This window comes from Colletotrichum abscissum (genome assembly GCF_030869225.1).
Source record: "Colletotrichum abscissum strain IMI 504890 chromosome Unknown Scaffold_15.1, whole genome shotgun sequence".
NCBI lineage: Eukaryota > Fungi > Ascomycota > Sordariomycetes > Glomerellales > Glomerellaceae > Colletotrichum > Colletotrichum abscissum.
In genome coordinates, this window is record NW_026850043.1 from 856965 (window position 1) to 884131 (window position 27167).

A 27167-nucleotide genomic window follows, 5' to 3' on the forward strand; every position below is an offset into this window, starting at 1 on the left:
TGATTTGAAGATAAGCCACCAATGGCTAGGAGGTACTGATGCTTCATTCTAATCGCCAGCGCTCAATGATGTTGGTAAGGGGAATGGTAGAGGGCGCAGCCGTGGCGGTAGGTGACGGCGCAACCGGTACTGTGGTACCCTGGTCTTGTGGGACTGCTTTGCCTGAGTGCCCCTACTGTCAGGTCATTTGGGGCTCTTCTGCTTGCCCAGCACCCTACTAAATATAGCCTTATAGGTAGCACGCATTTACTGGTGGCCTTAAGATCACCACCTCAGCAATTGGAAGATACCCCGAAAGGCATATAGGGGCTCAGCTTCCACTAGTCGCGCCTGGCCTTGGCGAGTCGGACTCTTCCCACCCTCATCAGAATCTCAACTTCATTGAGTGAGAATTCTGGTCGGGATAAAGATGGACTTTTTGAAGCATGCATCTGGAATACAGCCTCCAAACGCCGTTCTTGAGATCTGATTCAGACAAGATACTTAGTATGAGCTCCAGCAGCTTGAAGTCATGAATGTAGAACGCAAATTTCAGGAAATGAAGTGTGGCGACCATTTCGGAGCAACCTACCTTACCGCAGGGCTCACAGTGCAAAACATTGATTGAATACCGAGAGTAACGCGCTCAAATCAACATACGTAGAACCGCCCGAAGGTGTCTATAAAGGACTCAGCTATCCGTACATTTCAATTTTGTTGAATCTCACTATTGAGTTCTCACTATTGAGTTCAGCGCTAGCCTCTGCCCTCAGGACTCGCGGAGGGCTCCCGGGACATCCGGAATGCTCACCGCTCCATGGCCCGTGCCCCCCCCCCCCCCCCCCGCCGGGACCGGGAATGATGACGACTCTGTTTCAGCATGTGGACAGAAGCTTCTTATCAATGTAATCAATCAATGTATCTACCTCCTTGAATTCAGATTCATGAAGGAAAGTAAGCAAGGCAACAAATAAATCGGGAGCTAAAAGCCGAAAAAGGCGTAGCGTTTGCAACGCAATTTCTCCAGGGTTATGTCAGTTCCTCAATAACATTCCTGTTCCCTAGTTCAACATCATCCACCCTCTGCGGTTGCCTATAGCTCAACCAGAGTCTGTCTGAGAATCGACGTCGCGTATATATCGTCAGGCCACTTTCATCAGAATTCGTTGAAGATGTATGTGTAGCGATGGTCTGAGTCACAGCCTCGCTGCTTGACCTCAGTGTGACAGTCGAAGTAGCGCTGGGGTTCGATGTTGGCTGCGCGACAGGCGGTATTAGTGGCGTTGCTTTCAAGGCAGCCTGGATTTTGTGACGAGCTCTCCGAATCCAAATGAGAAACGCAGTCCCTATCGTAAGATTGATGCCATACGCGACGAGAAGGGATATCAGGAATGTTTGCCAGCTTCTAGTAAAGGCGATGACACCGTCTGCGCTGAAAAGTGCGGTGGTTTGCGAGAAAGCCTGCGTAAGCTACGGGCATGCCATTAGTCGTTCGTTAGATCTACTGCCAGAGAGCGCAATGAGAGCTCTGAATAATAACATGAACTTACAAGGGTGCTGAATGCGAGCACTCGAACTTCCTCAACATCCCCGGGCCCGATAGCTAGAAGTTGATCGTTTTTCAGCTTCACTTGTATCAGTTCCTACTACTTTGTTAGCGAAAGACTGTCTTTCTGCAGCATTCTAGAGAGCTAACGTTTCGGAGGTTCTCTATGTCAACCTGTACTTGCAACAAGCCACGCTTTGTGTTGTCAGTTACGATATCTTTTCATCTTAACACGGACTAGACGTGCTCACAGAACTGGCAGCGAACCTCTCGTCCGATGTTGACGAGGAGACTTGAGGATTCTAAGGCCTTGTTGTCAACAATTGTGCTTCCAATACAATGGACACCTAAAGGCCTTACGTTCTTCCTGGAAACTTCACAATATTGAATCAGGAAGCTGCACCTTGCCTGGTAGCTTTCTAGTCGATACCCGAGCTGATTTAACACGTTAAACATTCGCCGAATCTCGCTAAGATACGGGTAACACTCTGAACCATCTCCCGGCTGTCCGTCAAAGTTGAGAAAGAAGTTCACTTCTGTAGAAAGGAAAGACGCCCCAGCCTTTAGCGTCTCCTGAATAACACTGATGAGATCTTGGAGAACATCTCTGGACTCCAGCACCGATTTCTCCAAAGCGTTGACTCGAAATCTGTGATCCTCGGCGGCGGCGAGCTCAGGTGATAATTGTGCTTCGTGGAGAAGGATCTTATATTTACGATCCTAAACCACACGTCATCCATGATACAGGCTCCAAGGTTAAATTGAAATATCATACCTGTCTGTCGAGATTCTGCCCCAAGTGGAGGCATATAGATTCCCACTCATCCTTAATCTGGTCAAGCCGAATGCCAAAGATACGGAGAAACCAAATTCGTGGAAACCAGAACGGCTTTCTAGCGTCGTCCTGCCCGCCGCTGCAAGGATCCCACTCGACGCCGTCTTCTCTGTCATTTTCATAACGAGTAACCTGGTCATTTATACCATTGGTTTCGTCAAACCAGGTGTCGATCGCGAAGTGAGCTGTCCATCTCCAGTAATCATGACCGCTGACCGAACAAGCGATATGACCTGAATAAAGGCCATGCACGTCATCACCTTCGTCCCCTTCTTCGTGAGGCATTAAGTAAGTAACATCTCGCGACGATCTAAGGGCTTCGTTGTCCGAGCCTTTGATTCTTTCGTCTTTGAGGAGATGTTTCGTTATTCGCCAGACGCGAAACGGCAAGTGGAACTCAAGGAAGAAGGTTTGAGGGCCATTGGGCTAAGAAGACGTTCCTATTAGCGCAAGCTGAGCCCTCAAAGTCCAGATCGAAACCCACCTCAAATGACACTCCTATGGAAGTCCTGGAACATATGTGCTTGTGGAAGAAGTTCCCCAAAAGCTTGGCTTGAGAATATGGAGCAGTTTTCACAAGCGCAAGAATGGTCCAACAATCAAGGTTCGTGAGATAACTAGCATAAGCGTTAGGTTCCGACCCATTAAGAAATCATTCAGCCATCTTCATGTCTTTTTGTAAAAGTGTACCGAAGGGCAGGTTCTTACAGCAGGCGACGTTCAGCATCGAAGGTTAAAACTTCCTCATTACTGATCATATCTTGTGCATTTCCTTCTCCCTTGCTCTGAACTGGAAGAGGAACGCGATAGCGCTACCCAAAATTTTAGAAGCAGTTCCAAAAGCGAACAATGTAGCAAGAGATTGTGAACTGACTGGTTTCATCAAAGCTTCAGTAAGTTGGCGAGCAGTCAATGCCCCCAGGCACTCCCGAAAGTTGATCTTGTCATTAACTAGCTGGCCATCTATCAGCCAAGCCACTTGTTTTTCTCCATCGGAAGGTTCGATGCTAGCAAGGTCGTGAAGGTCCATGTTGTGGCAGATGTCGAGGATAGGCCGAACACGCCCATGATATCTAACGTCATAATCTTCGAAGCCGAGGAAAAAGCTGATAGCATCTCTGGGCGAGTCAAACTTTGCGTGGTAGCTTAACCATGGTTCATTCTCAAACCCTTCGGAAATTTTCCCTTTCTTGGAGAATCGAAGTGGCCAATCGAATCCACTGCGAATCGTTTGTAAGACTTGACTGCTTGAAGGGGCTGTGACGGTGGTGTCTGATGCGGACGTATCAGCTGACACAGTAAGCTGGCTATCGTCCGACATTAGGATGCTTTGTGGCCTTCAACCCTTCAAGCAAGTTAGATAAGTACATCACACAACGTAATACAATCTGAAGCCTGGAAATGCCAAGCCAAAGATAACATCATTCCAACAAATATCTTCATGAAGCAAGATAATCACTAACCTTACATCCATCAGTTTCACAGCTGCGGTCTTGGTTGGCTTGAAAGAGCTCACGGTTCAACTCTAAGCGCTACTGATCTACGGAGGTTCTATTTTTGATGCCAGTGCCTTTCGCCGCCGTGTCGAGGATGCTTGTAGAATCTGTAATCATATTGTCAACCCTCTACCCGTACATTACCTGCTTGTAATCATTCTCACCTCCAAGTTGAGGGAAAGAAATGAATTCGGTATGGGAAGAAGATTGTGAAAGTCCTCAGGTGTAATGTTGCTACCGTGTTCGCACTCTCTCAACGCGACATTCCTTACAACGTGGGTAGCGGCAGTTGACGCATGGGTCAATGACTACCTTCATGCCAGACTGGCCACAGCAGCACTGCGTTGGTCAGATCGTGCAGCTTGGGGGGATGGAGTTTGATCTTTCGAATAAATCTGTTGGAAGAGAACATACACATGTCCACACGAATAAGTATTCTTTTCGGGGGGGAGGCTGAAGAAGAAGTAAAAACGTCAGATTAGGGAAACTGCATGAAGAAGTCGGAGAATTGGATGATTTATCTACCATGATCTGCCAAAAGTCCGGTACATCGTCAAACTTCAAATATCGGTGACTTTTTTCTCGCTTTCGATTGGTTGCAGGTGATATGTAGGTGCCGGGTTTGGGTACTGATGCATAAGGCAGAAAGAAATTGAGGCTGTGATCGTGCAGTAGCAAAGGCCAATGCCGTCGTCTGAGAAGGTGGACAATTGTTGAAAATTGGCTGCCTGCTTCAAAAGGGGGCGAGCAAAGCTTCTAGTGGCTCCCGCTGTTCAAATAGAAATACACATTGATAATCGTGGCAAACACATGATGGCTAAGTACGAATTGACCACCGAAGCGGGCTTCCACCTAAACGAAATGAATCAATACCTGCTCGGTAAACATTCATTCGAAATATTCTGTGGCGCTCCCTTGCCAGTCAAGGGATCAATAGCTTGCGTGACTGCGCTGTAATTATCGCAGCTTTTGTGCTGAATCATTCTCTTCCGTGGCCATGCATCCAGCCAGAATCAATATTGGGAGAAACATCTAGGGGAGCAACAGAGATTCGGCCGAAGCTGCTGATTTGACTACATGTAGGGATCTCACTGCCGGCTCTGTGCTTTTTCATTCGGCACCGCCTTAAACGTATGCTCATACCTAGTGGTGTGTAGGTGTATCCATAAGGGTAGCGACATGTTTTATCAAACCAGTGCCAAATTCCGTTGCTGCTTGGTACCCATATAGCCTCAGATGGCCGAACGAGGCGAGACCGTCTTTACCGACTGAGGCGAAACCGCCAGCACACACTTTTATCGGACACACAGCAGCGGCCACTCGTTCTTGGGGCCGAGGAATGGTGCAATCGCGGGCGCAGAACTCTATCACTAAAACTGACGTGTAGCTTGATTCCTTGCTCTTACCCAAGGGAATCTCCATGACTACGATATCTTCGTGTAGCTTCAACAAACTAGGTGTACACCGCCCTGTCCACAATTGCTTCAGTAATGGAAGGTTACACGGTGCTAATGCAACTCCTGCATTTTGCGTGACGCGCTCACGGGGTGGCTGGCTTGTGGGTCAATACCACGGTGTGTGGTTCCTGTCAAAAGGACATAAGACTCATGCCTGGCCGTTTGTTTGCACGCGACATCTTGCTTACATGCGGCCAGCATTTAGGAAACGGACAACGATTGGGGAAAACAAAGTGATGTGTTCAATGTCTTACCTTCCACAATATCTGTCGTGTTTTGTAACCATGGGCGAACAGAACATTCCACCATTCTGAAGTGACCTCACCCAGAAATGCCAATTTCTCTCTCATCCCTGATTCTTTTATGAATGACATTCTGGAATTCTCCACTTCCATTAGATATGTAATCTGGGCAAAGGAACTATATCAGCGTGTCTTATACGGCCACCGAGTTTAACTTGTTTAAGAGCACGTAGCATGCATTAGCTGTCGGATTGTCATCAATGTCGGTAAAACATACTGCCAGTATGACCGACCACAAATTTTGTCTGTGGCTCCTATAGACAGACGCGACTAGATCTGCCGTTTTTACACGGTATTGAAGAGTTATCTAGTTGACAAGGTCCACAAGGTCCAACTAAATATTTGACACTGTTGGTATCCCTATTACAGGGTAATTGGTTCGAACGGTGGGTTGACGAAGAGATCAATTGAACTATATGAATTTCTGCGTAGGTGTAAAAAGGAGGTTCTAACCGTAGGTTGGGCAGGCCGCGATAATCGTAAGTAGGGGCCGTAATTGGCCCCTGCGCGGGCTGCCGTACGCCGAGGTCGAATTGGACTTCCAATCCGACAGACACCCCCCGAATTGGTATCACATTTTGAAAAATGAGCAGATAGCAGAGAAGTATCTTCTAGTATCTCCCCGCAGACGAAACAATGCGATGATCTTTGGTCATTATTCCTCATTCTAGGACTCGAGTTTACCATTGTAGGACTTTTGGTTTGCTGTGCTGTTGCGGGTTTGGAGGTGGGGGGTGGGAGACAAGGGGTGTCCACACTTCGCAGCCAAATGGCAAAGCTTATTGCGACGTCTTCCCAGGATTTAGGGCTGAAAAGCTGATCAATTTTCACAGGCTGAAACAATCAAACTGGGCCTAGTGGGATATAGGCTACAGAACTCATAGAGATATGGATGTGAGACGAGTGCGGACGACGTGCGACCATAAGATTGGCAGGGGGAGGCTTTTATTGGTCTTTGTTGATGGCATTGTGACATGGTCTGGGTGGGTCATTGTTCCAGAAAGAGCACATGTACATTACTTTCACTACCTACTAATGCGATGTAGCATGTTGCGGGACACCGGTCCGAGTCAACTATCAAACATACGGGCCCTTTGTCATGCGGGTCTTGGTTTCGACTGTGGCGTATCGACACAAGGAATGCCTCGGACCAAGGAAGCATTCAAGCCGGTAATGATTGGACCACTTACCGCAAGCATGCATCTGTCCACATGGCAACTCCCTAGATCGATGATGTTAGGGTAAGGAAACCCTTTCTTTGGCGAAGATCGTCGGCTGTCTCATGGTCCGGGGAGGTTTGAAGAGAACCAGGAGTCGCCGAGAATTCGGATTTGGCAATGGCACGAAGGGATTATTGGCGATTCCTCACATGGCCTTCGGGGGCAAAATGATACTATACAACAAAAGACTCCCCCATTAACACTTTGTTAGGTACACAGTGTCGCATTTTGCTTCTGCACAAACATTGCCTCTCCCTATCTCCTGGCTAACGGCACCTTAGGTTTGTGTGAATCTCCCTTGAGAGCATCCCCCGACGGGTGATTCCAATACTTTGTCTGAATTATGCATTCCTGCGACCGCAAGTTCTCTTATAAATTTGATTTCACCTAGACCCATATCTGTCTATTTGCATATCAGCCACTTGCATAAGTGCAGACCGCGGAACTCATCGTCATTGATGGAAGTGATACAAGTATCAGTTACGATACACATGAAAACGTTCCGTCCGTCTTGGTCATATGGTTGATTACGATACTTGCTTCGTAATCAATTTCTAATGACATAAATCCAGACAGCTAGTCCGTGGTCGGGCGCTTGTGCCATTGCCTCAACCGCTTAGGCATCATCAACTTGTACGCGGGCCGATCCAAGCCACCTCACTCGGTCACATGCAATGCACGAACATACTTAGTTATAGCCACTATCCAGTCTACACTGTTCAAGTCTTTGGTTACGTAGACTGCTCTTTCTTAGTCTGAGACTATTGCCCATAAGCCAGATGGCGACGCTAAGTAACAATAATCTAGGTGGCAAAGCATCTCGAGCGGCGAGCAGAATCTCGACTAGCCAAACGCCCTTCCAGCAATTATCGTCCTCCGACGAAGTTGCGTGCTCCGATCTCATTCACTTATTCGAAAATAATACTAAGCATTAATGCTCATTATAACTTCCCTCAGAATGTATTCGCGATTTATTCGCGATTACCTCAGTCTATCTGGTCTGCCTACGTGTAAAATAGATTGTTGGTATATACATAGACAGGTCAGACCTTTCGGTCGCAATAAATTCAATGAGTTGGTCTATTTTACACGTAAACAAAAGGGGAAGTTCGTAAATAGAGCCCATAATCCCTTTACAAATATACCTGGCAGAACCCAGTAAGTAAGTAAAAGGGTCCATTATACGGGCCTAAACCGCCTACCTGCTTCCCCTACTTAACCGTCTACCTAGACCCTTTTCTACCTCGTAATCCAACATAGGCGTACCTAGATTGCCGAGATCATCTTAGCACAGCCATATACGTCATCAAGCTTCTGCCTTCATTTCAATCTAATCCTAAGATATCCTGTCAGATTTGCGGTTTAGAGCTCTACCTTGCGTGATACCGGCTTGGTGACTGGCTCAGTTGCGGTCGAGACGCCCTTTCGCCCGCCGTGTGGCTTGCGAGCGACATAACTATCATCCGCTCAAAATTACATACCACGATGTGTAGAGTACCGATTTACGCACCAAGAACCCTTAATGTTCACACAATCTCCATGTGTCCCAGAACGATTTGTCCTAGATAACTCTCAGATATCCTCCTTGAGGGCCAGTTATAGTAGAAGAGTATCATGATCTGAAGTCCTATCCAGACTTTCCGGCTTTCACTTCTCTGAAGCGTGCTAAGTATATGCATGACCTCTTTGTTTCACTCATCAAATGAGACACCCAGTCAACGGGCTGAGGTTCTGCTTCTGTAAGGATCAGGTGTTGAAGATTAGAATTCCCACGCTACATAACTATAAGTACAAAGTTCACGTAAGATGCCAAGGTCAGACTTGAAAGGTGCTACGTGTCACTATCCCTCGCTTGTCTACACAAAAGTGAGCGAAAGTAGGCGAAAGGTGTACGTGCCTAATTCCTTCAACTACGATGCTTACCTCGAGGTCTTTTTAAGTCCCCATCCATCCATCAGCTGGGTAATCATCTAAAAGATCCCCCACTCGTGCCCCCTAGGCCGGCACAATAATGATTTAGAATCTGAGATCCATCTCAAGATGGGCTTCCCAGATACACACGTAGAAGCTGAGCCCGTGATACCCATGCAGGCCATATCCATGCAGGCCATATCCATGCAGGTATACTATGTAATAGGAACGTTGTCTAGGGCCCAGCCCTCAAATGAACAGCACCCGGAACAATTGGACCTACCTCACCCGGACAATCATGTTGCTCATTGCAGTCGGGCGCACCCAAGGAATTCAAAACAGTGAGTTCAATCCTTGCCGTCGGAGGTGGCACTTGTGAAATTATCGTTCTGAAAGACGGGCGCTCAGTGAAGCCACTCCCTTGCCACCAATCCATGAGCTTCATGGTCAAAGTAGGGCTTCGTTTAATTTGACGAGGAGTTGTGTTCGTCTCTTCGTGGCTGGATGTTGAAATGTAGGCGCGAATGGAGCGTATCCATCTACCATTCGACAGTTCCATGCAAATGAGAACGAGAGCTGCCATGCCTAGATACATCCACACAAGAGAGATCACAAAATTCCGAGGTGTACGATCGTAGCCAATGATGTTGTCGCAGCTAAAGACAGCTGCTATATTGACAAGCGGTTGGGAGGTCTAGCCAATGCCAATTAGTTATTCCCAAATCACGTTAGGGTGAGAAAACAGCGAACATGTGGCCAGAACTTACGATTGTCATCCAAGACGCAGCTCCGACTGCCAGTGACTGCTTCGGCGCAACAACGGCAGCTATAGTCGAGGCAGGAGGAGGGGGAGCGACGGCTCTGTTCAGCTCGATGCGAAGCAAGGTCTAGGCATAACATCAGCCTTTTTGATGTCCACCCGCACCTTCGATGGCATCGTGCGAAAGCAGTGAAGGTATCTTACCTCTTTTCTCGAAGTCGAACAGCCCTTAATCATTTCCTCGCATGATGTTTCCAAACCCCCGAGCCTCCGGCGTAGCTTTCGAAGCTTATTGAAGATCCATCGAATTTGCGATAAATGAGGCATACAATCTGGTGCGTCGCCTATTCGGCCTTCCGTGTTCAAAAAGTAGTTGACGTCCGTTGTCATGAATGAGTCACCGCTCGAAACAACGTCTTCCATTTTCTGCGACAGGCCCTTTACTATCTTTTCCGCTCTTAGAATCCCCGCCTCAAAGTCGTCAAGGACATCCAACGCATTAATCAATGCTGGAGTGGCTTGAATATCGCGAGCCAACGTGCGGATTTCTCGTAGAAGATTCTGGTGCCGCTCAGTCTGTAGCAGTTATTATTTTGATTACTAGATAAGTCATGCTCTTGCGCATCGACATTATGTTCGAATTTGTCAAGAACTTACGATGCCATTGATCTGCTTCTCGATGTTATCGAATACGCCCATCCACTCTTTGTGTATCTGACTCAGGCGTATCTCCATGACGCGAAGAAAATACGACCGAGGTAGCCACAATGTGGCTGTCGAGCTGGACATATCGCCTTTTCCCCGACACATGGGGTCCGAAAGCTTGACCACACCCATTGACTCCTCGACATCTTGCAGTTCAGCTTCGTAGCGTGCGATACTGTCGGGCGTTGGCAATCCAATGATTTCAACCTCGAACCAGGCCTCACACAGCAGAATACATGTCCATCGAGACTGATCATAACCAGTTACGATGCAGCTGATGTGACTCGAGTAGATAGCGTCGACTTCCTCAACATCAGCCCGATAGCCGGAAAGGGTTCGAAGGAAAGTAACATCTTCAGAGAACCTCAGATGCTCCCTGTCTGAATCGATGGATCGATGATCGTGCATCAAGGTCTTCGACGTACGCCATACCGAGTAAGGGAGCGAAAACTCCAAGGCAAAAGTCTCAGGACCCTCCGTCTAGGTAAGAAGGAAGTTAGCAATAATACAATGAACGTCAGCGGACCAAGACTCCAAGCTTTTACCGAGAAATGGACGCCAATGGAGGACCTCGACAAGACATAGTTGAGCAAAAAGTCATCCAAAAGCCGATAGAGCGATTCTGGCGCGGACCCAACGAGTGCAAGAACACTCCAACGACTCAGGTCCACAATATAGCTGCAGTAAACCATCAGCATTCTCGCAAGTTTGACGCATCTTAATTTTCCCTCATAGTTCCTACACTTGAGTCTTGATATCACTCACATAAGACGTCGTTCAGCATCAATGAAACCATCTTCTTCTGCAGTAGTAGGGTTTTCGTTGTAGCGCTACAACTGGTCAGAATTGGTTCCCACAATGTCTAGAGGCTACAAGCTCCGAAGATCTCAAGATGCTGTAATGAACTCACCTTTGCTCGCAGCTCCTCCAATAGCCTGAGTGGTGATAAGCTACCAAGGTATGGTCGGAACCGTCCTTTACCATGTGAAATGTTGCCATCGATGATTATAGCAGTATTTCCATTGCCTCTCACGTCTTTGATGTCTCCATGTTGAAGCTCTGTTATCGTTGCACCCCGGAGGAAGGCGATAAGCGGGGCGACGCGATATTTATCTGCTGCCCAATTCTCTTCCGTCCGCAGGAAAAAGATGTTGTCCTCTTCCCCAGGTTCTTCCAGTGTCAGAGGCACATTCGTATTTTTGAGAATTGCCGTGATATATGGTGAATTTTCCCAGTTTCTAGAGATGGATTGCCGCGTGAAGAACCTTTGCGGCCAGAGAAATGCGCCAACTTGCCCCTGCCCATTCTCGTTCGTGCGTTGAGCGTCTCTCGGCTCTAACAACGGAGATGGATGCGGCGAGGCTGAGGCCGAAACGATCGGTCCCGTAGACGCGCCCATTGCTACGTTTGATGATGGATCACCTGAAATTGAGTCAGAATATCATAATTCTTAGGTTTGCCGCAGTCTGCCGAGACCAATCTGGCATAGCCACGACTAATATTGTGAAGAGATTTATGCTCACTTCAAGCTGAACCACGACTGAGTTTACACCATTGATATTTCGTCTTCTTCAAAACTTTCCAACTCCCGATATTTGACCTAGCCACGCTTCGACAGGGTATTTGTGATATGTTGTACAGAATCCTTGCAATGAAATCGCTTTTTTTGGGGCCGTTCCTGGCAATTCCCAACTCTTGATACAAATTGTGTTCGTCCAGCAGAGTTGTCTTTCTAAGTCGTGTTCTGATTATGACAGTGGTCTGGATGCCTGCAGTCGTGATGGCGGACGTGGACTCTGGTGACGGCACACCGGGAGCAGCGTGGGTAGCGGCAGTTGACACAAGGATCGACTACGACTGTCATGCCGCCTTGGCCGCAATAACACTATGGTCGAGAGACAACGTTAGCGTCTTGTAATGCTTGAGAAGTGAGTCGCGTGTTCAGCCCTCCTATGGATTGAGCCAGCTGCAGGGCAAGATGCAATACGTACGCAAGTCCAAACGAAGGCGTATTTTTTTCGTGGTGGCTATTGGTGGAACGAGCCGTCAGTGGCCGGGTGAATAGCAATTGCAAAGAGCTAGATTGCAAGTCGGGTGGACGTTGAAAGACGGGAGTAAGTACCATAGCTTCGATGGAGCTCACGCGGGCCCCTTTATGACTTGTCTTCTGCAGCAACGTCCCCTTGTCTTTGCCTCTTCCCGGAACCCTCCAGCCTACTTCAAAGGCTGTCTCTCGTAAGGCGTCTCTGCATATAGGTTGCAACCCTAGACCGAACTTGATCACGTTCACTGTTGAGATCTGAGGCGAGCGATGGGGATTCGACTGAACTTGCGGACTAAGGCGGAGGGTGGTGTGGAGGATGCTGTCGTGGGAATGATTGGGCTGGGCATGTCCTTTTTGGTTGGAAAACTACCGTACGGTCGTTAGGGAGACCAATTGAAGAGGACAATGCCGTCCATTGGCACAACAAAGAAATCCCAGGGTGTACAAAAAAAAAAAAAAAAAAAAAAAAGAAGAATGCAGCAGCCCGTGGTGTCGGTCAAGACATCCATGATCCGGTACGGAAGACGGAGTAAGACACCACCCCACACGACGGATCACCCTATAAGTCACGTGAAAACGGTGAGTTCCGGTGGACCCTGCCACACATGTACATTTCGATAGGCATGGCAAGAGACAACAGTCGGGTCAGTGCGGTCAGGCGAAGATAGGTGTTCTCTTGGGAGTTGAAACGTAGGAATTGATGGCGCAGAAGAAAGTTTGCAGCGAAATAAAGAATGGTAATTTCCCGGGGACTCGCCAGGGCAATTTGGCTTGCAATCTTGGCGTGGTTGCCTGGCCCACAAGGCCCGTCGCGAAGATAACGACGCAAGTCGGGTAGGTTGACGGCTCAAATCAGATGAGGGTAGCACGAATCACTGTTGTGGTTCCGGTGCAGAGGTCATGCTGGATTGACGGAAAAGTACGATGCAGCAGTTGAGGGGGTTCCTAAAGGGAGAAGGTGCAAAAGGAAGCTTCAACGCAGGCTTGGGTACCGAGTCATCATTCTGTCACCAACCACGAGGATGGCACGTGACAGAACCACTCCCGAAAGATCCACCTGTCCCGAAGGCTTGGATAATATGCAGAAGTTGGCAGGGAGATCCATACGGAGTACATCCAACCACTCACTGCGTATTATGGGTCATCCGTACAAACGTAGGTTCTCTTTGACTTCGGAGGGGCCGGCGCGTGGATTCGTTAGGTTGTTTGACCCTGTCCTTGGGCAACCTCGCAAATGGATCGCTGGCCGCTGTCCGATGCTATACTATGAAGCTTTCGCCCGACAACATCATGGATTTGTGGCTCCAATAAGGGCACTCCTACACAGAGTACTGTCCTCTCACTGATGGCACTTGCACACGATATACGATGAAGTCATAGACAGCATGTGACTGAAGTTCTTTGGATCGGTTTTGAGCTGGGTCAGGGGCCTTTGGAGAAGCAGGAGCGGCCCAATTCTGCACTTTCGAGATCATTTCCGCGAATGATACCCTGGCTTATATCTCCTAGCCTAACCGCCTGCCGTCGCCTTAAACAACGTAGTGTAGACACACAGCCACTCTCCTAACCCGAACCCACCCGGCCTGAGCCTATCTCTATGTACTCTCGGATATCACCTCTATCTCAACCTTGAGATAGCGACGATGGTTGTCCATCTTGAGCGTACATCCTGTCCAAATGGTGTCCCGCCAACCAGCATCAATCATTTCCCCAGTGCAACACAGCTTTTGGTACAACATGTCAATTTTTCGGTGTCTTGGTCTTACTGAGTTAGTGAGACACAACACTCCGACTTCGGCCTGCTAGCTACCGCTGAGGCTGTGTGAGCGTCTCACCGCCATTGTTGCGCTGCATCACTTGCGGAACTCGACGAGCAAGTAAACAACATCGTGCGATGAGCTTCGCCAACCGGCGACCGATGACGAGCGAAACGACTGCCTAGACACTACACTCATCAGAACTCACCGAAAATATCTCTGTTGATGCGTAGCACCACGAACGTCTCAATCGGCTCATGCCACGATTCACAAATGAAGACTCGGCACCCGAGCCAGTGAAATGAGAGACAGCATTCCATGTGACATCTCTACTGTTAGCGGTGCTTTTCTCAGGAGGGTGTTTCCGTGATGGATTTCCCGTTCTGAGCTTCCGGCCTAGAACGTGCGTCTGCCACTCAAATCCGTAGCCTCGATTGCTCAACAACCCGTTTTTGCCAGATGGGCAGCGTCATCAGACATAAACTCGCCAAGTCAATGATGGTCGAAGCGGCGCACCAAATGCAGGTCAATTTGCCCGCCGCGGGGCGCACAACGACGCCAACGATCATACCCAATGAATTTTGCACGACGTACTGTGACCAATGGCAAAAAACATCACGACGATGTCGGCTAAAAATGCGGATGCCGCACCCATGTCGAGCAACACCATTACCAAAGTTTCATCCACCCCGAATTCGCATCGTCGCGGCACACCATCCTCGTACTTCACTTACGCAGTACAGTGATTCCATTGGCTCTGTTGCTACCTCGGCAACGTGCTCTTGGTACCCAGAACTCAAGAAGTCCAATTGGTAGCAGCCAATGTTGCCGATAAGATAGCAGTTTGACAAGACCCCAACAATTTCATCGAAAGCATCGACGTTCGACAGCCCCATGACCAGCTTCTTGCAGAGTCCATTTTCTATCAACCAGATGGCCTTACAACCTGAAGAAATGCCGGCTCCCTACTTTGGTCGTGCTGTTGCCGAGACTCGCACCCAGCCTTCATGAAAAACAAGGGCGCTGCTGGTGAATTGAAGCTTTCAGCTGACTACCCTACCTTACCTTACTTCAATTCAACTTGGTAATGCCGACTTTCCCAAGTCCGTTTGGCGCTGCAATCAACCAGTTGAAAATAAACGCAATACTCATGTCAATTGCAAATGCCCATATTTGGCAAAACATACGTGAACACACAAACCAACTATCCTAAGTATCGATTGAGATTTTCTAGATCAATGGAGCAAATGTAATCATTGTGTACCGTAACTATGACCGGCGGGCAACTGCCAGTTGCGATGATCGTGGCGCAGGTGCTCGAATTGTGGCAAACTGCCTCGTGGCTTATGGGCATAACAATCAGGAGGAATTTAAGGTTCAGATGACATGCTTTGATTGGCCAAGATTATTAGACCCCTGTCTTTCAAGATGAGCCAAGGCACCATGTACGTCGATTTGGAAGAGAAAAGTCCAACCGTGGACACCAAGAGTGCCTACGTCAGGTATTCTAAGCAAGAGGTACAGTGCATTTTTTGATGGCTTGCCAAGATAGCAGTGGGAGGCTTGGGCAGACGTGTTCCTAATGTCGTCAGCTCTGCTAGAATAGGGTGGCGCCAGATTCCAGCAACTGGAGTAGGAAGACTACAATAGACCCCATAGAAGCTACAATAATGAAGAGAGCGTAGAGAAAGTTGTAGCCTGTCCGCATAAAAGCGATGATACCAGCACAGCTCAAGATCGCGGCTACATTGAGGTGAGGAGTGGTTGAGATATTTGTAGTTCATATCAGCTATTGACCCCGGACCGTTTGAGATTATCACTCCGACCTACGATAGTTGTCCACGACAAGTATAGAAGTTACCATTCGATATGGATTCCGTTAGGACAGATCTGAAGAATACGAATGAAATAGCTGCAAGGCTCCACGGAGACCTCATTGCATCGACTCCACCCCTCACCCCCCCCCCCCCCAAAAAAAAAGTGGGTCGGGAATCAGTCCGCCCCGTTGTCGTTGTTATTGTCGTAGCGGGCTACTATGTCGGGATGCGGTTCGTCGTCAAGCAGGTCTTCCTACCAGCTCTCAAGAAACCCCACTCCGGTCTTGCGATGCTGCATGTGATCAGAACCCGTGACAATTGCACTTGTGTGTCTTGAGTAGATCACGTCAAAGGACGTGGCGTCAATAGGCATCTCGGTGAATCTTCTCGTAACCGCGATGTCCATTGATGGTCTTCGAGGGTCCTCATTTCACCTTTCTTTCCAATCGTCGGTCTTCGATTCTGCCGTTGTACTTGAGGCTCTGACTGGGAGGATAAGTTGAAGTAAACCCCTCTTTAATCCTTTCATCTACCCAAAACGTTATTCCCATAAGCCAAACATAGACATGGAATTCCACCACTACGGCGAAAAGAAAATCACAATTTCACTCTTGGCTAAGGGGTGGTTGAGCATGCGCTCAGTCATCTCCCTGTCGAGAGACTCCGGAGAGGACCCAGGAAGAGCAAGAATAAAAGAAGGATCTAGGTCAACCACGTAGCTGGAAGAAATAAGGTAAGTATCCGGAGACGTAGACGGGTATATGTGTCTGCCTGACTCATATCAATCTATGTTCTGCCTCGACAACTCACAGTAGATGGTCCATCATCGAGTTCATAGCTCTATGTTCGGAAGCGTTAAATCCGACTTTTCGACTGCTTTTCGGAAGTCGAAATCAAAAGGGCATACACCAGCTCTTTGATCGCCTCTCTCGATAAATGCCTTGCTGATAGGCCTCTAATAAAGGGTCGGAATATCGGTTTTCTGCCTAGGCTGTTGCTGCCAATAAGGAGAGCTACTCTGTTTTCTGGTACCCCGTCTCCATCTTCTTCCAACTGCTGAAATGTTATCCTATTGAGAATATCAAGGAAGATATCAAGTCGGAACTGGTATGGGGCCTAATTGTCTTTTGTCAGCAAGGAGCGCGAATTGTCTTCTTCTTCGGGGCCTTTCAGGTCCTGTTCCATATCTCGAAGGCTGGCGTATAGCCAGGGAGTATTCTACCATTTCCTAGGAGGTTTCCTTCTGTTGGAAAAACTCTGGAGTCATGGGAATTCTCTAGCTTGCTCGACTCTGTTGGGGACTCGCACGCACGTTGAGTGGTTTGGGTAGCTTACTCTGTCGGTCCAACCGATTCTGTTTTGTGATCCGGGGGCTGAAGTGAGAGAGGGTAGCTTGAGGCTGTTTTCACTTGGTGTAATTTCATGTTTGTTAATCTCCCGTTCTTGAGATCGGTGTTGTTTCCATCAGCTCTAATCACTTCGACTATGATGATGGGACATTTGATGGCGTCTCGCTCCGCAACTTTTTGAATTAAGAATGATACAGTATTGAGCCCCCGGTAATCTTTTGTATTATTATTATTTTCTCCGATCTCGTCTTCCGCCTTTGAGACCCGGATGTTCGTTATCGCGATTCGTTTCTTGTTGTAAATTTCTCGTTCAGCCAGGAATTCGATGTGCAAAGCGTTCTTAGAACTTCGCGGGTCATTCTCTTATACAGTACCATGCAAATATCTTGCAATGGAGTTCAAAACTTTTCCGCATTTCCCACTATTACGTATGATCGTTGTGGGTGTGTTCGTCGCGGGCAGTATCGCGGTGAAAGTGTTGTCGAATTTGCAGTTTGTCCACTCGACAGCGCGAACACCTGGGGTATCCGCAACTCACGCAAGGATCAGTCACTACAGTCATGCCTCCCTGACCGCAATAGCACTGTCACTGCTATCAGTATGTATCTTAGAGATTTATCGTTCAGGCAGTTCGCATTGAGAAGTCTGCAAGCAGCAACGAGATAGATGTAGGGATAACGCACGCAGGTCCAGCGGAAGGCATACTTTTTGCGCGGCGGCTAGTGGTGGGACGGCTCGTCAGCGGCTGAAAGGTTGATTTATGAGAGAGTTCATGGGTTGGGAGTTGGGAACATAGACAGAAGGGCGCATTATGTACCATGTTTAGGACGTAATGGGTCCCTCTCCAAGCTTCCCCTTTGAAGACAACCAAGGATCTACCGTCGCCCACGGTCCAGCCCCTCTACAACACCCTTCTGCAGTCGCTATTGGATTATCTTTGCAGAAGGTATGGTGTGTCTGGAGATCATGCAAATGATCAGACGGACAATTCGGCCAGCAAGATCAGGGCGGCCTGACTATGTTAGGCGTCGATGGCGGTGAACATGCGGGCTTGAGCGGTTGGGTGGTGTGGAGGATGCGGCGAGGATTGGCCAGGCGTCCGCTCCGCCCACTCTTCGAGGCGACTAATAGGGTACTGATATACAATGCTGGACCTTTGCCAGGAATCCAGATGTATCGAAGAGTGTATCACGAGAAGGCGATGGCCTGTCACAACGCGTAGGGTGTTTTTGTGTGTCGAAACATTAGAACGAGATTGTACGATTCAGGAGAAGATGGCAATGGATCTTTGATCACCTGACAAAGACTGCATCAAACACAAGGTTGGGTGTTCCATGGTCCGGTGGGGCAGATTGTTGAGCTCAATCCTTGGTCACTAAGCTGCTCGAATATACTTCTATTTTTCTACGAAGTATTGTTTTGGAACAACTTCTGTGTCCGAGCAATCAAAACAGGAAAGTGGATGCTGGACCGGCAATCGTACTAAGATAACGGGTTTGCACAGCCGTAAAAGCTTACAAGACAGAATCGAGGGTGACATGCTATCCCACCTTTTTGGAATGCTAGATGGCGTCAGCACATGCACTTCCCTCTTACTTCCCTCTTTTCTTTTCTTTTCTTTTTTCAGTACTTCCCCCAGTCTCCCAGTTTCGGGTGGTTTTCAGCACAGAGATCATAGAAGCTAACCCGGATTAAAGACATCGTATTTGCTCTCTCTGCTTTCCTCTTTCTACATACTGAAGAGTGGAACGCGGAGATACCGGGCATGCTACTACCGGTTAACTTTCGTTTGGGTCACCTAGGCCAGATTCTCAGCCTTGTTGTCTGCTTACACGAGGATCGCATCCAGATTTCCGTACTTAATTATGCGACGTTTGATATTCGCGCGCGAAATCGGGGAAGGCTTATAGGAATTGGCAATGTCTGCGCCTCTATGCTTTAGGGGTCAGGGGGGAATTCATGGACGTACAGATCAAACCACACTCCCACGGGTTGCTCTCAGATTGATTGATGCTGCCATGACCGGTAAGCCGGTGAGCGGTACAGGGGTTCCTGGTGGCTTGCGGCATTGCCATTTCAGTTCTCAGTAGGTAGCCACGTAGCCTAATGTCTGCATGGTTGCCTCAAGTACCACATGTAGATAGGTATTTATGGTACGTATCTGTAAGGCGTGTTGCGCACTCGTTCCTTGACTTACTTTTGTGAATGATAGGAGTTTTCTCGAGATGAGACAAAGGACGAGAAGGGGAAGAGGGAACCCCATCTCAGCATTTTCTCCCAACAGGAGGTCGTGCATGGTCAAAATGAGAAAATCGTCGCCTCCCTTGACACGGCGGTTCATTTCTGCCAAACGACGTTAAGCTAGCACGTAGCTAGTTCGCCTCAGCTTCGCGCTTACCCGACACGCCCGATCACCACCAACCGCCACGTCTTTGAGCATTCCGCCCGATGTCGTGGCTCCAATGGTCACTCTGCGTGAAAACCAAGCTTTCTCATGACTTAGGTATCTTACAGATCGAATCACATCTTGAGACTTGAGCACTTTGATTCCGGCGACTCGCGAGTGATACCTAGCCACGTGCCACCCTGAGTCCCAGGCCTGATTGTGCATTTTGACCAGCAGGGCGTTGACGACGCATCCATAGGTAGTCATTAAACCCTTGTCTGCTGGTGGCCTTTTTGCTGCAGGCCATTTGATGACTATAGCTACCTTCCTTACAGTACTTCCCAACCCGAATGCACCAGATTCCTCACAAGAAGCCGTCAAGCAGCAAGAGCTGGGAGGGTCCTATCACAAGATTCCATACATGGAGTTGAGACCAAATGCCGTGCGGCTATGCCAATCTCTCAGTAGCTGTGGCACCTCAGAATGATACATGTCAGACATTAACATCCGCGCGCATCATTCGTAGTATACCACTTCAGTCTTCAGTGCCTCAAGCACATTCATGAGGATCTTACGGCAGACCTGCCCGATATCGGTAACGCCAATCGCCATGGAAAATTACCAGTAGCAACAACACGACAAACGAACACCACTATCGTGGGATGGCACCACAGAAAAAGCTTCTTCTAAATGGCGATCATAGTTGCCTAGACAGATCGACCGCGCTCCTCTAATCGACTCCACCGCCTCTCTCACCTCTCACATTTGCGCATCGTGCCCGTACACTGAGGCTGCAGGCTGCAGGAAAAGCTTCGCCCCGAATGAATGACACGCGCAGCAGTCCGAACCCATGTGATCTTTTCGTAGGCGTCATCGTTCTTCACGATGCTCTACAAACCAGTACTCTGGTTACGACCTTGGCCACCTCGATGTGTTTACTCACACCTGGACCAATTACCCCCAAACAGCTTGATCAATGGGCGAGAACATCGTAGCTTTAGTGATGATTCTCGCTTCGACCTGCCACATCGGTCCATTCGCCCGCAGCGAAACACCGCCTGTATTCCGTCTCTCTTCATGACCACGCACGCCACTGCATCTCACTCTAGTAGATCCCCTTCAGCTCCATAGAAGTATGTTTCGTGGATCAGCCAGAAAAGCCTGACAACCTGTTAGGACTATTGGCAACTGACTGCCGGCATCGCACTGGTTGAGAGCTTTGCAATTGGCTTTGTTTTACGCTATTGCGGCTCCCTGCTTATGATGTGGTGAAGCTCAGGGTTTTCCATTGTTTATGACGGAATTGGCTTTGGGTAGATCTGTAGTAATTGGGTATTTACGTTATGCGCTTTTGATTTTGGTACGAAGCAGGGACTCGGTTAAATTATGGCGATTTTGCAAGTTTTACAGTAGGAATACCACCATTGAAAATATGGGCAATTCAGCTCTGAGTTTGGCCGATTAGCACAGTCGGATGCCCGGGATAGCATAAATGAAAAGCAGCGACTAATTAATAGATGGACAGAGATTGAGGGATACCAATCCCACGAGCCGTGTGCGACACAAGCACCCTCTCCTGCGATTGTGTCGTGTGTTAAATCAAGTTGAAGTGCAGCCTTGTTTTTTTTCCAGCGTTCATATCTTCTTTCGAGCAATACACTTGCCTTGATGAGCTATAAGTAGTCTAGTAAGTAGCAGCATCGAGTCCCTTCGAAAAAAAACTGGATCGTCTTCCGATGTCGTAACGGTTGAGCCCGGCCCATCGTCCACAGCCTGACTTTGACTCGCTAAATAAAAGTTTGGACCATACGGCTTATTTTTTATCATAATCAATCAGAGAATTTCAAAGACTTCATAATACGCGTTGAGTACAGACAACAGCCTTGGGCGTTAGCCCATTGAGGGTACCTTAGCTCAGTACCCCTTCGATCAGGATTTCACCACTCCGGAAGCTCCAGGATGAACCCAGGGCATGTGACTTCATTGTTGAAAAGATCGCAAGATAAGATCTTCCTATTTGTTCACCGATTCGCTGAGATCACAGAAGCGTGCGGTCACCCCCTTAATTATAGTGCGTCAGGTGTTGTTCCCATCCTCTTCTCTCCATGTAGACACGTACAAGACAAATGTTATGAGATCACGAGGAACTAGCCTTCAGGGAAACTGAAGTCCTTCTGGAAGTAAATGCATTCAGGTTCCATGATCTCGACCATAGCACTCTTTCTCTCAAGGCTCCTACCTCTTCGAGTCGACCAAAACGAAAAGCGTAAGGAACTTGCTTGTCTGTCGGCAACAAATATATGGTGAATGAACTGTTTCAATACCTCAATTGTTTGGATTCATCTAAACTAGAAGTCAATTTCTACCACTGAGGGATAGAAATTAGGTCCGCTCAAGAATTCCAGGGTATCCTGGGTGGTCAAAAATACGACGTCGCAGGGTGCTGGCTGGGGCGTAAAGCGCTCATCATGGCAGGCCAAGAGATCTAAAGGACAGAGTGGTGACAGCTCTACTACCTCACGCGACTTTACTTAGCCAAACTAGACTTTCAGGCGAGGTTCAAACTTTGTTGTCACACGTAGCTTCAAGGTAATTCTCTTAAATTTTGGGCAGTTAAAGATACCGTTTAGTCAGAGCAGTCTTTTTATTGCAACGTGAAGTCTTGATTATTCTCAAGGGCTTCATACGACGGCTATGATTACTTCTAGCAATCCGCAGGTACGTCACTCCCTATCACAGCCTGTGATGGGTCACGGTTGAGCATGAATCCGGCAGAACTTGAGCTACGGCACACTATTCTCGGAATGGTTTCCACTAGGGCAAGACAGCACGAGGTCTTATTGTCCGGGAAATCAGTACAAACGTTTCGACCCAGGCTTCTGGTATCGTAATTCACCCATGCTCAATACCTTCCCCATACCGAACTCCAAGCGAGCAATCCCACATCATGATACCAAGGGCACGAAGTGAGGTAAATTTAATGCCCATACCTTAACGGCCCATTACAGGACGCCTAGAAGAAGCTATACAGGCTATCTGGGCCATCAAAATGGGTTGAGATATGTAACATGGCGTGTCTTCCCCAAAGAGGGCCAAATGGATGACTTGAGTTCGTCTGTCCCCCAGGTCATGCAAGCAGGTCGCTAGCGTTGTCCTACCTAGATCAAATATCACAGCAACTTCATGTTCATTATGACAGATAAATTGAAGTCTACAGTTCTCAATTCTTTATGTTCGAGTTGATGATTACTTGCTTATTAGTCACGAACAAGAGAAGACACGCTCAGGCCCAGGGGCACTTCGGTTCTGTGCGCGACAACCAAGCAGAATACCGATCGTCTACTCAAGAACACAGAACACAGGTTGACAATAAAGTTAAGCTAGCTTCAACTAACACGAATCTGAGGGAAGATTCCTCGCTCCTTATTGCTGCATTGAGGCAAAATTTGGGTATAACAGAACCATCGACGTATCAAATGAGTGGGACGATGTTGCTTGGCTTCAAGACAGAGGCCTAGAGTGGCGTCATGTTGCCTCGAAATCCTCTCTTGGTTCGACATCCTTCTCAAATGCTGAAGCTGAGCCAAAAGTCCGGCGTTCAGGAGAGCCGTGCCGCGCAGTCATGGTGGGCATAGAAACTCTCCCATAGTTATAACCTGAATGCATGTCACGAAGCACGTCAACTCGAGTTAATGAGTTCAAATGATGTGACAGAAAGTATTCCCTTCACAACTTGGCGTGCGGAACTAGGAAGTACTGACTTAGCCTCACCCATGCGCAGGTGGATGACGTGGAATTGCTCTTGGCTGTGGGGATCGTCCAAGTCCCTGCGTTGCAGATGATATGTGAATGTCACCATCACCGGATAACTTGAGATACGTGGAACTTCTCTCATCTATGGGTATGTGACGAAGTCAATCTGGCGATCATGGGGAGTTACCTCCTCAAAGAAATCAAAAGTGATATGAAAGTCTGTGAAGACCACAAAGTTGGACACTGACTGGCAGTTGTCCCGGATGAGCTGACGAACCTTGGCATCTACATTCTTGTACCGTAATGAACGGCGCTTCTGTGCTACCATCTTAAGGTAGTTCCAGAACGCCGGAAGATGAACAAACGTCTGGCACTGGTAACGAGCATATCTAGCCGGCTGTTACGTCAATCAAGACTGCTTATCTCTAGTTATTCAAGGTTCAAGACCAGCTACGATCTCAACAGGGGCAAAGGATTCTGAGCGGTCCTCTCTTGACTCAATTTTCATAGCACGTCAAGTGAATAGTTGTCTCCAAGGCCTCTAGCCCTCATTATTCCGAATCTTCCGTCGGAGAAACCTTCAGTGGGTAATCATGCTAGTCCGTCCTACATCTGGCACCCGAACGTAGAGACGTGGTATTGTTTTCTGCGAGCCTTGACAGAGGTGCCTCGGCCAATGGCGCAGAGAGGTGCCTTGGAAATAACGACCTACCACAGGTATTCACTGTGACAGCGTGGCCGGCCCGAGGTATCTGGCACTCCCGGCGGCGAGCAAGTCTCCAAAGAAGCGAAGCAATCGACTGTTCATAAACCCCGGATTCCAGTTCTCGATAAGGTAGTAGCATTAAAGTCACCTCTCGTATTCATGATTCGCTCTTACTGCCCTTCATGAGCAAGTAGGTCGTGGAATAGGCCGTCCCCGATCGACACTTTCAGAAAACGTCAGGGGATGTGTTCATTCGTTCTCTACCCTGTTCTTGCCAGGTGTAAAGGACTGGGAACATGAAACCGATAACTCTCATTGCTCATCCTTCATGCTTGCCTCGGATGGAAGACGATAACGCTAAAACCTTTTGGTTCCATGTCGATGCACCGTTTGACTGTGATCACTGTGGCAGCACATTGCAATAGATTGTGAATTGACGCACGAAGGTAAGTGAGGGACATAACTGTATGCCTACCAGGCTTGTGACCACCTTGCTAGTCGCTACTGCCTATGGTACAATTGACCCTTTCACCAGATCCTCAGCAAACGTTCTTTGGGGAATGTAGCAAGAATGAGGCAGCACATGGTAGAAATAGCGACGGCGGCAGCACGCACAAGAGCATCTCGGCGTGAATAAAGCAGCGGGACAATTCTTCACCTAGTTGAGAGGATGTATTGAAAGGTCTCCTGTATGTAGAGCCGAGTCATCAACTGGAAGAGCGGTACAGTACAATAGACAGATAGTCAAGATCAAGGAACCAAATTCTCACTGTGCTACGAGTTTCACCCGCAGAAGAACTTTCCGTTTCACTGCGCAACGAGGCTAGACATACGGATGAGCGAACCATCCCTTCGGCTGCTAAATCTCAAGATCCAGACCGGCACGACCGGGCACCTTCCCCAGACACCATTTCGAACCTACTTTCAAGTCTTCAAGTCTCTTTGACAAGCGTCCCACTTAGTTCTGCACAGTTCTACTCCTCTCGACGATCCATCATCCGATGCCAAGAAAGAACCTACTTTAGTAAGATGCTAGTGATGTTGCAAAAAGCGGGTTGAGACACGTACCATGGCGTGTCCTGCTAAAGAGAAGCTAGTCGGGCTAGTTTAGGAGATTCCCGGCGCCAGGCAAACGCGTCACGACTCACGAACACAGGCTTATGAGAGAGCCTATCTGGTACACAGAATTCGGGTTCGGGATGGTATAGAGCTGCAAATGGTGTTGTGGGAGGATCGCGCATCGACAGAAGCAGGTCAGTAGCGACAAGGCTTGATGAGATGCAGTAAGTGGCACCCTTAGTCTATCTCAGATGCAGGTCCTTGCAAATTTCATCAGCTTGATGCAGGAATGGCGATCTTGTCTGGGCATATTATGCACCTACTGTCTTGCTACCAGGAGAACTTGACAAGTCTACGCAATTTGCGGTGATGTAGTTAAGGCTATCTGAACTGTTGATAATCTTCTTGATGATAACCTGAGAAGCGCAATCAATGTTTAAGACACGTGTGCAAGGTGAATATGAATTCTTGAGCAGACGATTCCCTAATCAGTCAAGCTTGTCCAGAGATGTACGAAAGGGCCAGAACACAAAAGCCTGGACAAGTAGAGTCTAGACACTTGACAATTATATCGAGCCATTTTTCCCTTGCTGTTGCTCGAGAGATGCCCATCTACTAGGTAAGCTATCGCTATTGAGACGATTTCTCCGATGGGATGTGAGACTTTGAGTTGCCTCTAACTGGCGGAGACCTTCCGCAGCTGCAGTTGATCTACTTACCTTTCGTGCGTATGGAGAAAGCCTTCCTCGGGTCCATGGGACTTCGTCATAGGTACTCTTTCCACTGAATGAAAACAATCAATATTACAATAACATTAACACACGTTAGCTGCGTTAAATCATGAAGCCCCAGCTTATCACCTCATCGGCCTGCGTACTCCACGGCGCGCCTTCAGGGGCTGCCGAGACACTTGACCAGATAGCCAACTCCCGCCCACCCGGCGCGGCATTGCCTTGCTGTGAACTTTGAAGAAGCTAACGGCCACCACTGAAAAAGGCCCTCGGCTCTGAAGAGTTCTCATTGGCTACAAGTGCACCAAAGTTGAAGATCTCGCATTCGCTTGGCGGCAGGGAGAGTCCATTCGAGCCAGTTCATTGGCAGGTCGAATACCCCTTTTCTTCAAAGCAGCAAAAGCTTCTCTCAGGAGAGCGGAAGCCATAAGCCCCCCTTATTCAGGAATACTATCATATCTGCTTGCCGACAAACATGTCGAGACATAAACTTGTGGTCGAGTTTAACCAATACTGTCAGAAGATGCTAAAGTGCTGTTCTCTCATTTACAGCATCCGGCCTTTTTACAGTACGTGAAATGGCAGGCAGCATAGCGTAGATGAACTGGAATATGTTCTCTCTATCCTCTGTCCATAGCCCTCACAGGGGATCAAGTGCCGAGAGTTCATGGCCACGTCTCAAAGTCTCAAGTGCCACGTTGTGTCTTTGTGGTAAGACTTCCAGCACTTTCGGAACTTGGCTTATCTTTCTTTATTACACGGTAATGCCTGAAGTCTTGGAGACCTCATTCCAAACATTTAGCCGACAGGGCATTGGCTGGATGAACAATTACACCAGATGAACAGGGCTCAAGAGTGAGGAATCTCGAAGCTGGCCATGCAGGACCAGGAGATCTCGCTGCAAAATGATCCGAAGAAGAGCTGGCTGTTCACTGTGCGATGAGGCGAGGAACATGGGTGGGCGAGATATTACTCTTGAACCAGCATCCGCATGTTTCTTCATGCAGTTGTATCGGGCCTTTTAGAGAGGCGAGAAATAAATGGCTCTGAAGATGCCTGCGAAAGGCCTGGAAACCCTTCACATCGGTATGCTTCGGTATCCTGGCTGTTGCCATTGGACCAGCCGCACTTTGTCAACACCGCACCAACCGTCCCCAACCCGAGGACATGTCTGCATTCTCCCTGTCATGCAGCCATCGCCATGCGGTAAGATGTCCTCATTTCAGAGTTATCCAGTGATGTTGCAACGTTACTCTGTGGGGTAAACATGCTAAGCACGTTTCAACCTCACCGTTTGCAGATAGGGCAGCCAATGCTAGCCTAGCCACGCAAGCAACCCCATGAACACGATCGG

The 27167-nt window shown here is 48.3% G+C and overlaps 4 protein-coding genes across 4 annotated transcripts, besides 1 other annotated feature; all 4 read right to left on the minus strand.

Annotated features, from left to right (window-relative positions):
* Positions 1–1008: 1008 nt before the first annotated feature.
* CABS01_07250 (uncharacterized protein) lies at positions 1009–3681 on the minus strand (the record flags this gene model as incomplete). The annotated part of the gene is made up of 6 exons (XM_060540614.1): positions 1009–1449; positions 1530–1622; positions 1793–2245; positions 2301–2469; positions 3069–3172; positions 3235–3681. The coding sequence occupies 6 exons, from the start codon at positions 3679–3681 to the stop codon at positions 1009–1011; spliced, it is 1707 nt and encodes a 568-aa protein (XP_060403499.1).
* A 409-nt stretch (positions 3682–4090) lies between these two features.
* Positions 4091–4174: a sequence feature (Short protein (CABS01_07251, KAK1513845.1) was converted to a misc_feature.).
* Positions 4175–9093: 4919 nt separating this feature from the next.
* On the minus strand, positions 9094–11610 carry CABS01_07252 (uncharacterized protein; the record flags this gene model as incomplete). The annotated part of the gene is made up of 7 exons (XM_060540615.1): positions 9094–9135; positions 9514–9633; positions 9711–10082; positions 10164–10691; positions 10757–10889; positions 10977–11041; positions 11122–11610. 7 exons carry the CDS (start codon positions 11608–11610, stop codon positions 9094–9096), a joined length of 1749 nt encoding a protein of 582 aa, XP_060403500.1.
* Positions 11611–12071: 461 nt separating this feature from the next.
* CABS01_07253 (uncharacterized protein) lies at positions 12072–12336 on the minus strand (the record flags this gene model as incomplete). Its single annotated transcript, XM_060540616.1, has 2 exons — positions 12072–12096; positions 12203–12336. The coding sequence occupies 2 exons, from the start codon at positions 12334–12336 to the stop codon at positions 12072–12074; spliced, it is 159 nt and encodes a 52-aa protein (XP_060403501.1).
* Positions 12337–17160: 4824 nt separating this feature from the next.
* On the minus strand, positions 17161–17998 carry CABS01_07254 (uncharacterized protein; the record flags this gene model as incomplete). Its single annotated transcript, XM_060540617.1, has 4 exons — positions 17161–17343; positions 17717–17746; positions 17862–17897; positions 17996–17998. The coding sequence occupies 4 exons, from the start codon at positions 17996–17998 to the stop codon at positions 17161–17163; spliced, it is 252 nt and encodes an 83-aa protein (XP_060403502.1).
* Between the last annotated feature and the right edge of the window lie 9169 nt (positions 17999–27167).